Source organism: Equus quagga, chromosome 16 (assembly GCF_021613505.1).
Source record: "Equus quagga isolate Etosha38 chromosome 16, UCLA_HA_Equagga_1.0, whole genome shotgun sequence".
NCBI lineage: Eukaryota > Metazoa > Chordata > Mammalia > Perissodactyla > Equidae > Equus > Equus quagga.
The window spans coordinates 81104758-81121354 of NC_060282.1; the positions used below are offsets into that span (position 1 = coordinate 81104758).

General features: G+C 44.5%; 1 protein-coding gene and 1 long non-coding RNA gene across 3 annotated transcripts in view; both read left to right on the forward strand.

The window, feature by feature from the left end:
- CPNE3 (copine 3) overlaps positions 1 to 8116 on the forward strand; it is a 41353-nt gene extending 33237 nt beyond the window's left edge. For both annotated transcript variants that reach the window (XM_046641872.1, XM_046641870.1), the window contains exons 14-16: positions 2013 to 2146; positions 3243 to 3479; positions 5023 to 8116. In XM_046641872.1, coding sequence (XP_046497828.1) covers positions 2013 to 2146; positions 3243 to 3479; positions 5023 to 5133 — 482 coding nt within the window. In that variant the 3' untranslated portion in view covers positions 5134 to 8116. The remainder of the gene's footprint in view (positions 1 to 2012; positions 2147 to 3242; positions 3480 to 5022) is intronic.
- A 5010-nt stretch (positions 8117 to 13126) lies between these two features.
- LOC124228227 (uncharacterized) overlaps positions 13127 to 16597 on the forward strand; it is a 64905-nt gene continuing 61434 nt past the window's right edge. The window contains exon 1 of the long non-coding RNA XR_006885664.1: positions 13127 to 13257. This is a non-coding gene — a long non-coding RNA (uncharacterized LOC124228227). The remainder of the gene's footprint in view (positions 13258 to 16597) is intronic.

The window sequence follows — 16597 nt, forward strand, 5'->3', positions numbered from 1 at the left end:
CAATAAGCCAATTTTCTGTCCTTTTGACAGTTACAAAATGTCTAGATTCCTAACGGAAGAAGGTATTCTTTCCTTCTCTTCCTAAACAGTGTTCACAGAAGAGCATGGACAGTGTGCTGGGAGTAGTTTGTGTTAGGATTTTCTTCTTTTTTCCAGAACACATTTTCCAAATTAATTCCCTGTGGCTTTGATGCCCTTTCAGTGGCTGGTTGTGATCTTTTAAGCCTTTTTAAGCCTAGCCGTTAGAAGCTGGGAATATCATTCTTTTCAAGAAATGGGCTCTATGTTCATTGACTCTGTGAGGAACTTTTGATTTTTAGAGAAAGAATCAGTTTGATTTTTAGACAAAGGAGATACTGTACAGAAAAATCCTGCCTTATTTTAAGGCAAGGGAGTTGAATCCCCTTTTCCTAATTACTTATTGAATTTAGTTGCCCCAAAATACCATGTCTCACTTTTTCATTTAATGCAAAGGAAGGATTTTGGCGTAATTCGGTTTTAGTGGAGGAATAGAAGGCAGTTGACATTTGTGAAGAAGTTTAATTGGTAGTTTGTATACCTTCATATTGAAAAGTGAGCTAAGATGACAGAAATGGAAGAAAATACTGTTATTGCTGCAGTTACGGACTCGTTTTCTACGGCACATGTGATGATGGTTGGATCCTGGTGCCGGCCTCTCTTAGCATACTGTAGTTGTTAGCACTGGAATGACAGATCATAGTCACAGCCTCGCCCGGTGGCCGTAAATCACCTCTACATATGGATTAGTTCCGTTCTCAAAGGTTGTTCCTAAGACCACGTACTCCTAAGTTCAAAGTGACCAAGAGGAGTTTGCTGGGACTCTTAATGCTGAGAGGAGAGAGTGGGTCTTGTGAAGCTTTTGAACCGAGTGTACACTCCTCCTCCTTGTTGATCTCTGTTATGATGGGCATTTTTTAACAAAAGACCTGTTTTGGTTTATATTAAAAGTCTTCTGAGGCAGATTTCCTTGATGATCTCGGCAGGTGTTGTGGGGGAATTTTTGGAGGATTTCTGGTATCTTACCTGAATTCTGGACACTAACATGAGGAGTAGACTCAGTAGGTGCCTTGTGGCATTAACGTTTCGTCAGTGGTGCTTTTGTCAGGCATGTCATTCTCCTCTCAACGTGTGGTGCTGTTGTAATAAACAGTCTCTGATGCTCAGTGACTCATGATGACAACAGTTTATTTCTTGCGCACTTCACATACTGCTTTACCTGTGGCTGGGCTGCAGCTCTGCTCTGTGTTTCTTCTCGTGCGCTGCTCCTGTGGCCGAGGGAAAGAGCAAGATCGTTGGTGAAAACAGGTGTTCGTTCTTAAAGTGCCTGCTTAGACATGGGTGTCATGTCTGTCTGCGTGATTGTCAAAGCTAGTCAAATGGCCCTGCCCAATCTTCTGTGACATAACATCCCGGCAGGCCTAGGCAATACCCCATAAACAAACGCATTCATGCTTCTGCAGCAAAATGTGATAAATCACTGGGAAGTGAGTATTTGGAACTACACACTCTCCCAAGCTATGCGTAGCCTGTAAGCTGTTGAATAAAGCCCTGACCAGAATTATTAGCTTTATAGCCATCTGGTGTTCTTTTAGAGCCTCTGGCCATATATGCAAAAGTTTGCCCATGTAATCAGTTTTTCTTAGCTCTTATGGTCAGTTGCATGATGCAGCACTATTTATGTCGTTCTTTTTCCCTCAGAGTCTCATTCCCTGAACACATCGGGATCAAGCAATGGAAAAGTTCTACTGTAGATCAATGACTGATTTGGCTGAGATGAAAATAAATGCCTTCTACTAGGGGAGGGTAGAATCTATAGGTTTTTGTGATGGAGCATAGCTGTGGAGTTTTGTAATATATAGCTTAGAGGAACTCCTGAATGTAGAAATTTTAACTATTTAAAGCACTATTCCTTCATATATAATTAGCCAATATGGTGAATAATGAACCCTTAAATTGTGCTTGAGAATTTGTAACACTGCTTTTTTGTCTAGGAATCCAAGGCATTATAGAGGCATATCGGGCCTGCCTTCCTCAGATAAAACTCTATGGACCAACGAATTTTTCTCCAATCATAAATCATGTGGCCAGGTTTGCCGCTGCAGCCACACAACAACAGACAGCTTCTGTAAGTGCACTGTCGCCAGGGGGCCGGGAGAATGGGGAGTGGTGGTTGCTCCTGGCGCCATTTTTATGTTTATTTGGTGTGTCAAGATATAAAGTCAGAGCATGAAATAATGATATCATCATCCTTGGTTTGAGAATAACATCTGTTGTTAACTTAGTGATCATTAAAAGCAAGACAACAACACAACAACCCTTATACTTGTGAGTCTCCTCTCTGTCTTTTGCATTAATTTTTCTTAAATAGGTTCTACCCCCAAAAACGGCTGTCTCCCTTTCTGAAGGTATATTTAACAAATTAAGGCTTGAGGAGACTTAGGATGTTGCAAAATTACTTACTGTGCTGAAAGGTTTGAATTAGACAACCATTACCTGTTGGACCTTGGATACCAAATCTCTCTGAGGTTCAGTATAGTCCAAGAGAAGGCGGGGATCACCCCTCATACGGCTCTTGAAAGGCTGAGATAAGATAACTCATAAAGGACACAATGTCTGGGTCGGAGTAATCACTCAGCACACGGCAGCTACTCTTAACACAACTTATTCCCATTCTAGATTTAAACGACCCAAAAGGTGGAGTCACAACTTTATGTAACGTTATACCACTCTCTAAGAAGGCTGATCAGAGATGACACAATTGAGAGAAAGATTCCCCCCCTTAAGGCATATCCACTTTTTTAAAGCGTATTTTAATTCGATAAACAATTCTTCTTCCATATTTGGTCTTTTAAGAACAGAGTTGCCACTTGTTTCCTTGGTATTTGGACATATTTAATACTTCAGTTAAATCAAAGTGTTTATTCCTATGCATACTCAAGGTTCAGTCGTTGACATTTAGATGTCTTGCTTCCGTGTATCTATGTCTACTCTATTGTGGTCTGTTGCACTTTTAATAAACCTGCAGTTTTTGTATCAGTAGATTTCCTTGTCATCAGAGAATCTTAGAATATTTTGTGTAGATGGCATCCTGGGTAGATACTGGCAAGGAAAATGAGCAAGAAAGAGACGAAATGACTCATCAGGCTGAAGAGGTATTAATCATTGCTTTTGTTGTTTGGGAGCTTGACCTGCTCAGTGGACATAATTTTCTCTTTTGGCAGCAATATTTTGTGCTCCTAATCATTACTGATGGTGTGATCACAGACCTTGATCAGACCAGACAAGCCATAGTGAATGCTGCCAAGCTGCCGATGTCCATCATCATCATTGGAGTTGGAGGAGCGGACTTCAGTGCCATGGAGTTTCTGGATGGCGATGGCGGAAGTCTCCGCTCCCCATCGGGCGAGGTTGCCATCAGAGATATTGTCCAGTTTGTACCTTTCAGACAGTTCCAGAACGTGAGTACCACTCCTCCGTTTTCTTCGTGCACATTAACGTGTCTGAACACAGACCCTGCCAATCCATAACCGAGTCGTTGAGTAGTGTTTGGGGTGCGAGGATGCGTGAATTTTCCATTTGAAGAGCTCTGATTAGATTTGGCAGTTTTTCTTGAGGTTGTAGACTTTTGTGCCTCTTGTAGTCTATATGATAAATTCTTAAAAACAGTGTTATTATAAATGTCTTAAATATTTTTTTCTTTATCTATGTAGCAGCAGAAAAACTCTGTATGCATATATGATGAATTTACCAAACTGGAAGTTGATTTGATGAAAATCTCTTAGGAGACTATTTCACCCAGTTTACACCAGTGGTGACATCTTTTCAAACTGCAGTACAGAATCTCAGCCAGGATATTGACATTGATACAATCAAGGTCCATCACCACAGGCTCCTTCCTGTCGCCCTTTCTAGCCACACCCACTTCCCCTCCCACCCTCAACCCCTCCTTAACCCCCGGCAACTGCTAATTTGACCTCCATTTCTATAATTTCGTCATTTCAAGAATGTTATGTAACTGGAGTCGTGCAGTACGCAACTTGTCGAATTGACTGTTTTTCACTCAAAGTAATTCTCTATGAGTCACCCAAGTTATTGCCGAGCGGTATTATTCCATGTGTGGGTGCCCCACTGTGTTCAACCTTTCACCCTTGAAGGACATCCCAGTTGTTTCCAGTTTTCATCTGTTACACACAGAGCTCCTATAACCATTCGCGTATAGGTTTTTGTGTGAACACGTTTTTGTTTCTTTGGGATTATAGTGCGGTTGCTGGGTCATGGTTGTTGCATGTTTAATTATTAAAGAAACTTTCGAACCTGTTCCGCCTGGTTGTGCCAGTTTACATTCCCACCAGCCAGTGTATGAGTCCTGGGGAGAGAAAGGGGATGTGATAAAAAGCGGTAATGTTAGGGATCTTTGTGGTGATGAAACAGTGTATTTTGATTGTGGTGCAGTTACACAGATCTACCCAGATGAGAAAATTATGTGCACACACACGCAAGTGCATGTAAAACTGGTGAAATCTGAATAAGGTCTGTGAACTGCACGATGTCACGATGTCATTTTCCTGGTTTTGATGTTGGACTGTAGTTGTATAAGATGTTATCTTTGGATCAAACTGGGTGAAAGGTACATGGGACCTCTCTGTACTTATTTTTGCAACTTCCTATGAATCTATAATTATTTAGAAATAAAAAGGTAAAAAAATTAATACCAAATGAATGAAAGGCCCACATTTAAAAGTTAAAGAACAAAAATTATCATCAAATGCCAAAATGCTGGCGCCAAGCTGACTTGATAGGCATTAGTGGGGTAATTAAGCGTTCCTAAGTGACATCGGTCAGCTCACGCCGTGTTTCATGGGCCGTGTCTAAGACAAGATATAAGCCTACCAAGTGGGAATTACTGCTTTGTACTGACCGGTGAGGTATTCCTAGTCTTTTATCAAAATGCCCCTAAAAGTTTGGTTGCTAATGAAGTGGCTTTGATTCTGTTTCTCACAGTCTCCTAAGGAGGCGCTGGCTCAGTGTGTCTTGGCGGAGGTCCCCCAGCAGGTGGTGGGCTACTTCAACACTTACAAACTCCTTCCTCCCAAGAAGCCGGCTGCGGAATGAAGGGAGCGCGGCCCGAGCAGACTTCCTCTGTGCTGTGGGGAGCAGTGTCCTCACCCCCCCAAGTCACGAACCTGTCACTCACATCCTTTCCACCCCCCGCCTTTTTCCTGTAAACCTAGTTCTCTGTGGAGTATCTCTATTTAATGCATTCTTTGTGTGCTTTTTTTGGAGGAAAGTGCTAAGTTAATCTTTGCCCAATCAATTCAGTGACTGCTAGTGATTTATAGTAATTGCAGTGAGGCTGTTTGGATTAGAAAATCGTGTGAGAAAAGTCGCTTTTGTCGTGGTTATTTACTTTCACATGATGAAAATGCTGTTTTTGAATGTTTATCAATAGGAAGAATGAAACATTGTTGGACAAAGCGATTTAAGGTCGTTAGTTAGTTCTAGGTCAGTTCTAGGCAATAGATGTCTTACCAGCCAGTGTCCATACCTGATGGCAAGAGCTTCTTAAATTCGATGGTATTAAATTTGTGCCTGTAACCGTATCAGTGCTTTTCCGTGAGATGAACCTGCCTTCACTCACGCTGAATTGTGCCACACTTCAGACACTGTGTGCGTTCACACAGGACTGCACCAACAGCTCTGAGCCAGAGGGAGGGCACACAGTCAGTTCTCAAATGTACAATCAACCAGTAAAAGGAACCTCATGTAAATAAGCCACTTCTATTTGCCTTTCTCAGTCTTTCATTTTCATTGTGGAAGAGTATAAACAGTCAGATTTGAACATTTCACAGAGGACGTGTGACACTGGGGATTCTGTACGTGCGTAGATCGTACCTGGTCCTGGAGTCAGCATTATTAGATTATTTTAATTGGAGTTTGTTAAAGTGGCTAGGACTGCTTTGTCCAGGAAAGCTGTGAGGACCAAGCATATCAGAGGACGTTCAGGATTCCATTTCCTTTTAACTAGGGAAAGACTTATTAAAAAAAGACATTTTTTATACTTTTCTTGCTAAGGTCCCATACATTGATTTGTGCATTTGTACAGATTCATTTACACATTTTCTTCTCTTTTTTTTAGTAACATTTTTGGTCTGATTTTTAAGCTCATGGTAGTGGTTATCTGTTAATCAAAATGACATTTTACATTTTAATAATGTGCTCTTTCCTAGGCCAGGAATGTAGTGTGTGAAGCATAAAACCTGTTGTAACTTGAAAAAAAAAAGAAATTCCAACTGCTGCGTTAGGATGGAGTGGCCTTTATATTTTTTTTTTAGAGCAGAATTTTTTTCCTCGATTTTTTGCCTTTAAAACATATTCCTTAGCAAACATTATATTTTTTGAGTAATGTGACGCTTTGTTGAGGACCTGTGTGTCAAGTCCTGTGCAGATCCGTGTATTGGCCAATCGCCCCTCACAGGTTAGCCTTAGAAACTGCGTGTGTCAGGAGCCTTGGGTGGATACCCGGCGCCGTGCTGACAGCCTTTCCGGCCTCCTGAAAACTTGCCACAGCGTGTCTCTTGCCTCTGCAGTGGCCGAGGAAGTGAGCTCTGGGTCGTGAACAGCTGTGGCTTCTCAGAAGCAGCTGCTTGCCGAGGTCAGGGCAGGGGCCTGCCTGCTGCCTGGTCGCTGGCCGCTCGTTACCGCCTCGGCCTGGGCTCGCTGTCGTGCAGGGGCGCCGGTAGCCTGAGGCGCCGCCCTCGCAGCCACGAGGCACTTTGACATCAGTTAAGGGAGGAGAAAACAGATCGTCCTCCCGAGTTTGGAGCCTTTGCTGTCTCAGGTGTCCTGATCTCACTTCTCTGTGTGTGTTTGGCAACAGCAATTTTATGTCGCTGTGGTTTTGAGAATTTTCTTTTTTAAAAACATGAAACCTTTAAAAAAAAATGATTTGCGCCTGTCCTCAGTGTCCGGTGAAGCAGACAGAAGGAGAGCCTGCCTGAAGCGTGTGTGGGGCTCCTGCTCTCTGTGACCAGCCCAGCTGCTCGCAGCACCCACATCACCTCTCAGGGCTTGGGGACCCCTGGCCACGAGCATTCACTGTTTTCACGGCCAAATAACAGGACTTCTGTCACCACTGTCAGACTGATTTAGTCTTCATAATTTTATGTGCTAGTTTTAATCGGAATTGTTCCCTTTTTAAAATTAATTTTTTATTATTCATTCTTGATCATGTTCATCAGTAGAGGCTGTTCATAAGAACTCTGATTCTAGCGAATTAGGGTAATTGATACCTTTCTGCAGTTTTGAATAAAAGCATTTACAATTCTAAATTATCGTTTTATAAAATTCTTACATTTCAGCATTCCCCTCATCACATGCTGATGTAATATTGTTTTATATTAAAATCGTCCTTTTTGCTGTTGTGCCACCATTCACACAAGTACCGTTAGTTCTTAAAATGTGTTTAAAGAAAAAGTGACCAAGTCAACTTTCACACCTCCAGTAATCAGGTAGATTACAAACCCATCCTGGGGGACAGTGCCTGGGCAGATGTAATTTCTCCCCGCTGCCTGTACTGAATAGTGTGCGGTTAGCGTGGTCCCCTCACCTCGTGCTTGGAGTGGAAGTCGTCACGATTGCGAGAGTTGACACTCAGATCAGGGGTTCGCCGCTGCTCGCTGTGGCCGTGCCAGAGGCAGCCTTTCCAGAGCAAATCCAGGGCCCCACGGCGCTCACGCCTTCTCTGACTGCTTTGCCTTTTTCGTTCTGTAAATTGACTGGAAAGCCATCTTTAATAAACTCCTCCTGTCTCTTTATGTGTGCGGTTTATGGCCATGGAAGTGACACGTGAGGGAAGCCAGAAGTTTGGTTGAGATTGTGAGAGGCTCTTCTGTGCTTCTATGATATCATACCCGATAACACGTGTGTAAGTTACTAATATGTGAATTGTGTTAAATGTATCTTCCGTTTGAATTCCCTTTGGATGAAATTATTTCTTGATGTGATACAATAGTGCCTTGTTCTGATTTTTGTTCTTTCCCTAAATGTTATCAAAATCAGTAGAAAAGTTAGAAATAAAGTGAATATAGCATTTTAAGTGGCCTGTGTTCCATACTTTACTGAATTAAACAGTTTGGGGGATTTTATTATTTTATGGGATTTATTCATTTAAAAGGTGTTGAATGCATTCGAGATACTTCCTGGGCGCAGTAAGGGAAGTGTTCTCAGCTTGTACCCAGGGTGGCCTGAGAAATACGGTGCTCAGGTTTTATCAGTCGTGTTAGGCGGGATGATACATCCACCTAAATTTTTTTTAATTGCTTCTATTATGTTTCGGTCACTGGGCAAGGCCTTGGGGATACATTGCTGGCCTAGGCAGCCACAGTTGCTGTCTTCATAGAAATAATGGACCGAGGGAGAGAGGAAACATTAAATGAGTAATGACAGGGACGTGAGGTCAGTGTGTGATGTAACATGTTGTAGGGGAGAGCGGACCCAGCTTGCTGGCAGGGAGCATTTCCCTGAGGACGTGCCACCTAAAGAAAGATGCGAAAGTTAGCTGGGTGAAGAAGGTTAAAAGCATTTATAACCATGTCGGGTCAACAACAAGTGTGGAGTTGAATGTTTTAGGAAGGAAAAGAAATTTAAGTTTGCTGAAATATAAAGTGTGGCAGGGAAAGGGGTAAGAGAAGAGTGGAGGGGGGCAGAGGTGTGGGTGAGCTTTATATTCTGCCGGGCCCTCTGGGGCGTGCAGGGGAGTTCAGACTCAGGCTAAAGGTCATGGGAGGCTGCTGAATAGACCTAAGTAAAGGCAGATGTGACTGGACCTGTGTTTTTGAAAAGCCGGAGGGCCTTACATTTTAGGACTAACAGATGGGACCCTGTCGCACACTTGGGTCTGGCCACAATGGCTTTGCTTTCGTGAGGCCCCAATGGGGGAGTCGGTGGTAGTCACCTTATGGTGGAGACTCTGCTGTGTGGTCACACACTTACCAAGTGTCCGATGGCAGGTCAGTTTCTGAATCAAGTGCTTTTCCTGCCACAGCGCCACCTCCACGTCAAGTCATCTGTTAGGCCCATATCTCATCAATTCCCTAATGGGTCAGAGGCTGGCTCACACCTGGTGATGACACGGACCCCCAGGATTGCCAAACCCTTGCTTGTAGGGAGACCATTGCCCTTGTCACTTGTCACCAAGCATGGCTACATTTGGCTGAACTCCTTAGAAAACTCACAGCAGGTTGCAGGGTCCTTGGAGAATTGCACTTTGGGTTGGCTGTTGATTCTCTCCTCCCTAAAAAGAAGTGATCAGTGAAGTAATTGCCATTATAAGCAGAATTCTGACTTCTGTACACTCAACAGGCAAAGTCAAAATGAGCAAAATTTCTTACTAACTTCAAAAAACTTACAATCGAATATGGAAAAGGAGACAAGATATGATGCTAAAACAAAAAAGGAATGAGCAAGGTGAGGCAGCCCTCTGTGCTCAGTGTGGCACTGTCCCTTCTTATGCCTTTGGGCATCCATAGTCATGAATACAGAGGAGGCCCCTGAACACTGCTTCTGGCAAGATGCTCCCTCCTCCCCCCGACTGCTCCCAACATTATCCTTCCAACTGGTCCTGCCTGTCCACATAGGAAGCTCAGATTATGAGCTTCCTCACTCTAAACCCTGTATGGCTCCTCCATACAATCAATATTCGGACCACGTCCCACTTCTCTCCAGCTTCCCAAAACCCTCTACTCTGCCCTTGGGAACTGAGTCATTCGTTAGCAAAATCCTTCATATCAGTGCTTTTTCTGAACAATCCCTTCATGTTTTTGTCCTAATTAAGACCTGGCTCTTTTGAAGAACCTTACTTCCTCTGCAGCCCTCTCTAGGGGTCATTTTCTCTTCCTCCTCTACCATGGGGGCTTGGAGGCAGGGTAAGTGTGCTCCTTGGTCCTCTCTCTGCTTTCAGATAACTTTCCCCTCCTCTTTACAACAACCAGCTTTGAATATTGTGTTAGACTAGGCCACTCTCTATCCCTTCTTCTAATCATCTTATTCTCCACCTCACCCGCCCTCACTCCTAAGGTCATACCCTAGGCCTTCTCATTATTGAGAGCAAACCCCTCCCCAGTCTCAATTTCAAGCATCCCATTTTCCAACAACAACCCACTTCCCAGCTCACTCCCTGTAGTACCACAACTCCAACGAATCATTCTCCATCAGTACCTTCAATTCACTAACCTTCCAACGTTTCCATGGCTCTCATGGTGCTTTTCTAAACTTTCCTGCTAGCCTACGCCTTGGCCATTCTGCTCCAACCACATGGGCTCTCTTGCTCTTACTTGAATGTGCCTGGTGCACTCCTGGCCCAGGGCTTTTGCACTTGCTGTCGCCCCTTCCTGAAGACCTCCCCCTGGTCACCTGTGAGCCTTGCTCCCTCACCCCCTTCAGGTTTTTGTTCAAGTATCAGCCAGTGGGGACTTCGCTGATCACCCTCTTTAAAATTGTACCTCTTTCCCCAGCACCTTCTATCTCTCTTCCCTGGTTAGGTTTTACTTATTCTGTTTCTTGTCCTCTTCACCCTATAGCATGTAAGTTCCAAGAAATCAGGGATTTTGTTCACTGCTGCATCGCCGGAGCCCGGAAGAGAACTGGCATTTAGTAGGCACTCCCTAATAGACATGGGAAGAATGCGTGAATAAGACGTGTGTTAGAGCAATGCAAGGAGAGAAGCCCGTGTATATGAGAAAATATTGAAGCTCGGAGTGGGAGATTTTCTTTCAACGTTGGGAGCAGTCAGACCAGTGGGAGATCTGGAAAGGCTTCCTGGGTTACACAGGAAAGGTTTCCAGGTTACACAGGGCTTAACCATGAAAACAGAAGAACCTCCAGACAAGGAAATCCACAGTGTCCCTGGCTTGGAGTCAGAAGGGAGGGTGGGTTGGGAACATTGTTGGTACAGGGAGATGAAACATGTGTTTGTAATAACCCTTTTATCTCATAATTGAACTCTTTACTCACTGTTACAAATGGGATATCAAAATTCCAACTGTTCATCTTTCACATTCCTACTGTAGTGAAATCTGTGGTTAGTCCCTTTCTGAAGGCAAAGCTAAATAGGAGACTTTCCTCTTGGATTCAGAGTATAAATGTGGTCCTAACGTGGCCGACTTGACCCTCATTTCGCCTCATGAAATCTTGGAAATGTACCAGTTGGTTTGGAAAAGTCCTTCTTCAGATGCTACTTGTACCAATGGTAGTTAGCCCATGATCTTCATGTTTGGAAAAAACGCAGTATCTTTGTCCTGGAGCTCTGCCATCCTCTGGTGTGATTCTAGACCCAGAATTTTGTTTCATGTTTTTTATCATGGGCGCTTGGAGTAGAAATCTCTAAATTCCCTCTCAAGTCTAAGATTCTGGTATAAACAACACAGCTTTGATTTATTTAAAGCTGGGTGCAAGAAATGCATCACAAGCCTGGTTAATAATCCTTAGCATGCACTGCGTGCTGAATTCTGAATTCTTTAGGACTCCCGGCAGAGAGGGTGCTCGTAATTTATCGCAGAATCGTTGTGTGTAGGGGGCGGAGATGCAGGGGTGTGGAGCGCCAGTCAGAGGCGCTCTGACCTGTCAGGTACGCTTCCCTTTCCTCCTCAGAGGGAGCTGTTGTCTAGAAATGTCAGGTTGTATTGCTTAATGATGCACATTGATTTGACCTTTGCTCTGTCACTTGTGGTCACAAAAGTTGTAGTCGGAAAAACACAGCCCGTCATAAAACCTCATGGAGGAAAACATCAAATTTTACTACAGTCTATGGATCAGGTCCTTAAAGCATGAATTCCAAGTATCTTTGGTCTGATTAGATATAATAAGTTCCAAAACAGCATAATGGTTAATATCTTCAAACGAGTTTTAACATTCCTCATAGGAAGGTAAAAGAATTATTATAAATATAGAATAGGCGCAGATTACAGAAAATACCTAGTCTTCTCTTATTGGTGTTCTATGTAGCAATTTTTCGTCTAATGCATTAACCGAGATAGAACAGTCTGTTATATATTATTTTAGGGTTATTTAATAGTAGTGTTAAGCCAAAGATGGTTCCTAGAATATGGAAAGGGGGCCAAGTTACTCCCTTCTTGTGGGTGTACTTAGAGCTTTTGGCCCATTCTAATACAACATTTGGTGTGGTGGTACACTTTAAAAGTAATTTCAAGTTCAGAGTTCTCTGTTTTAGATAAAGAGAGGTTCTGCTTACTTTTGACATGGTCTGTGTGAAGGGTTGCCAGATTTAGCAAACAAAAATATGGGACATCCAGGTAAATTTGGATTTCAGATAAACAACAACTGATTTTCTAGTAGTGGCGGGACCTAAATATGGCATGGCATATACTAAAACTTATTCATGACCTGGGGGTCCTCATTTTATCTGGCCATCCCATCTGGGTGGTGGGTTGCAAAAATGGCTGTGACCCTTCCCCTTGCTGTAGACTCCCCTTTCGCAAGGTGACTGTGCCGTCCTCTCATCGCGAGGTGGATTTTATTTCTCCACATCGAGGCTGGTCTTGTGACCTGGCTAATAGAATGTGGCAAAGGTAATGATGTGCCAACTCTGAGCCGAGACCTCCAGAGCTTTGCTCCCTTCCGCTTTCTCCCTCCGGGACCCTGTGCGGCCTCGAAAGGGAGACCACATGGGTTAGAGACAGGCGTCCCACCTGACACTTTCTAGACCAGCAGCCCCCAGCCCCTCCAGCAGCTGCCTAAAGAACATGATGGAGCCCAGGTGAGGCCAGAAGAACCACCAGGGAAACCCAGCCCAGGTTGGCAACCTACAAAATCATGATGATTATTTTAAGGCGCTGAGTTTTAGTTAGCAAAGCAAATTGACATGGTCCAACAGCGTGAAGCAAAGCTGGGCGTTTTTTAAGACTGGAGAACAGCTTATAGGTCATGCCAAGTTTTCAGGGCCACAGATGAAAGTAACGTGAGAGGTAATTTTGTAATCAGTTTTGAGCAAATAACACTTGGGGATGGCCTCAGGGAGTCAGAGGAAATTGCGTGTTGAATAAACACTTGAGCCCACAGAAAAAATTTCACTTCTCCAGAGAGACTTTGCTCTGCTTCTTCCACCGTTTGATGTCGATCAGTGCAGAACACCTGCAGCCTGGCGCCCTGCTTCCTTCTTTCAGGAAACATCCCCTCTAAGGCGCCCCTCCTGCCCTCTTCCTTTGGCGACTGGTTATTGAGGTCAGAAACAGGTGGGATGGGGGAAGAACTTTCATGTATCTACACATCGTCAATCAGCTGGTTAGTCAACAACTACTTGTTGACTAGTCAAATGATTAATGAACATGGGCTATCAGGGGTGCAGAGAAGAGAGATATGTGGGTTAGCAGTGGCAGGGGACGAACGAAGAAGGGAAAAGCTCAGTCTCTATCTGGGCACTCCCAGATGTCTGGGGTTTGACTCTTAGCCAAGATAAGGGTGTTGGGATTTATGACGTGGTGTTTAAAGTGCTAAACTCCTCTGATGACCCCCAGGGTCTGTCATCACTGAAGGTTTTCCAGTGGCCTCACTGGTTTGTCATGCTGCCTTCAGTAGCTGGCTCCAGGGATATAAGACGCCCCCTGGGAACCTCAGCTTTGAGCTCTCTGAAGCCTGGATTCCTTGCACAGATGTTGCTAGTTCAATCCTGAAACAGAATGAGCTCCGGTCCTGTGTGACTAAGGACGCTGGGTGCTTGTCCATCAGATGTCAATCAGAGCCCCCGGGGCTTCCCTGGGCTCTCCTTCTCTTGCTGTGTGGCATCCATGGCCTTTAAATAAATCCCTAGGGAGTATGGGTGTGCTCTGTGGAGTGGCGAGTCCTTTCCAGTTCCTAACCTGGGGATTTAGCACTTTGAGTGACCCAGGGAAAGTTAGTGATTACTCTGTCTCGTTTCCCTCATCTGGGAAAGGGTGAAGACAAAAAACACAGTAACTACCTCATGGGGCTGTTAGGTGAAATGAGTCAACAGAGGTGCAGCGCTGGAACAATATCTGGCACACAGGGAATGCTGTAGAATGTTAGCTATTATTATTTTGAGCCTGTCTGAAACCTTAGCATGGAGGACTGACTTTTGCCTCAAGTTTTTTTTCTTTTCTTTTTTTTGGTATGTGTATGATAATTGTTTCCTGTCTACTTGTCTATAATTAAGAAAAACATCTTGTTTTAAAATAGTTGGTTCTTTCCTTCTTCTCTGCAAAGCCCCCCAGTACAACATTGTATATTCTAGTGGTGAGTCCTTCTAGTTGTGGCTTGTGGGACGCCACCTCAGTGTGGCCTGATGAGCGGTCCTAGGTCCACGCCCAGGATCTGAACTGGCGAAACCCTGGGCCACCGAAGCAGGGCGCAGGAACTTAACCACTCGGCCACAGGGCCGGCCCCATGACAGGTGAATTTCTACTGGGGCGCATTCAGATGCCCAGCGTGTGTTCAGAGAATGGTAGTAGGCCAACTGTTTTGCTTTCTTAATGATGCCTGGTTTAAGCGAACACTAGCTTTAGTTTGCACTCCCTGGAGAGCACACTGCTTAGGCGAGGAGATGGGTGGGGGAAGGAGGGCTTGCAGGGGAGGATGTCACTGCGAACCCACATCATGGCAAATGGGCACTGGGCTGCAGCACGAGTGTAGACAGCTGGCGGGAGGCAGGATGCCCTTGGGGAGATGGAGGTGGAGGTAGGGGGCGTTCTGCGCCAATAGCATTTGGAAGACTGTCAACAGCTCGGAGACTTCGTGTTACTTGAAATTGAGAATAGAATTTCGGAAGATAAAGAAACGCTGCCATCTTGAGGGGATCTGGGTGAGGAAGAGAAAAGCTGAGGGAGCCCTTCCAGGGAAGATGTGAATCCTCAGCTGAGAAGAGTGAGGGAGTTTACAGGAGGGAGACTGGAGGGCTCTGCATTGTGAAGCCGGGTTATTTCAGCAAAATCTCAGCAGTTACACTGAGGCTTGGCAGCATGAGCAAGGTAGACTCAAGGACGCTGGACAGAGGGAGTCCCACGTTTGATTTGGAGATCCCATTCACTCAGCCACTTTTTATTGAATGCACACTGTTAGTTATGCTATCCTAGGGAGAAAAAAAAAACCCATCTTTAAAAAAATTTTTTAATCAGAAAATGTTTTTGAAATTCACAGGAAAAAAATATGTCCCCCTCCTGTGTCTTAACTTCTTCCTACCCCCTGCTCCTCACATTATTTCACATCTTTAAGCAAAGTATAGAATTAATATTACCAAGAATGGGTTCTGTGCCTGGGGTCTATCAGGAATTAGGAGATGATGATAACGTGGGGTTTCATGAAGAAGAATGGACTTATTAAGAGTTGTTGAGAGAGGTGTGGTCCACATTTATGGAAGTTACAAATGCAGATTTCACTGACTCTTCTTCCCCAGAGTTAAGTTGCCCGGAACTCCCTGTTCACCATGCACTGAACGAACGAGCTGATAAAATTTAAGGCTGGAACCCGGTATTTTCACTCACAGTTGCTCCCCAAGTATCTGTTCTTTTACACCTCCACTCAGCTTTCTTACCACTACCTCTTGACTCCCCATGAGGTACTCTTCATCCTCGTTCCACTGTCGCTCTTCCCTATTTCTCCAACCAACAGCTTTGTCCCACACCACAGTTCATGCAACCAAGTGTCTTAGTCTTCTAGGGCTGTCATAACAGAAGACCACATACGAGGGCCTTAATCAACAGAAAGCTGTTTTCTCACAGTTCTGCAGGCTGGAGGTCCAAGATCAAGGTGCCCAAGGGATTGGTTTCTCCTGAGGCCCCTCTCCTTGGCTTGTAGACGGCTGTCTTCTCGCTGTGTTGTCCTCATGTGGCCTTTTCTCTGTGCACGATCATCCCTGGTGTCTCCTCCTCTTCCTGTAAGGACACCAGTCCTGTTGGATCAGGGGCCCACCCTGATGACCTCATTTAACCTTAATTACCTCCTTCAAGGCCCCATCTCCAAATGCGGTCACATTGGGAGTTAGGGCTTCAGCACATGAATTCGGGAGGACACAATTCAATCCCTAACTGTAAGCATGCTTGGCAGTCTCTGCAGTGGTCACTTGTCTACACGCAGAAGAAAAGCCTCCTGGGCTGGGGGCGCCCTAGTTAGCAGATGAAGCAGCGGCTCAGGAGTAGCTGAGGCGAGAGGAAAGATCCTGGGGTTCTCACTTCTTCACTGGCTTCTCACTAGACGCAACGCTGAACTCAAGTGCACAGCGTTCTGTTAATCACGCTTCTCAGTTCACTGCACGCTGTCCTCATTTGCTGATGCTCCTGATGTATTTTCTTCTCACATCGTCTATTCCCATGAACGCTTCCATTTTCCCCTCCCTCCGTCACTCTCTCTAAGGCTTTTAACATAGCTCCTTAGACACATAGGAACTTTTGAAAGACATACAGAGCTTTGTATATGTTTGAAGTTGGAAACCTGTAAACACTGCTTTTGTTGATCAACAAAAGGACATAGTGTTGAGAAACTTTGTTTTCTAAGATCACAGCTGGTTAGAAACTTTGCTGTTTGAAATCTCATTGGCAAGACTGAAACATTC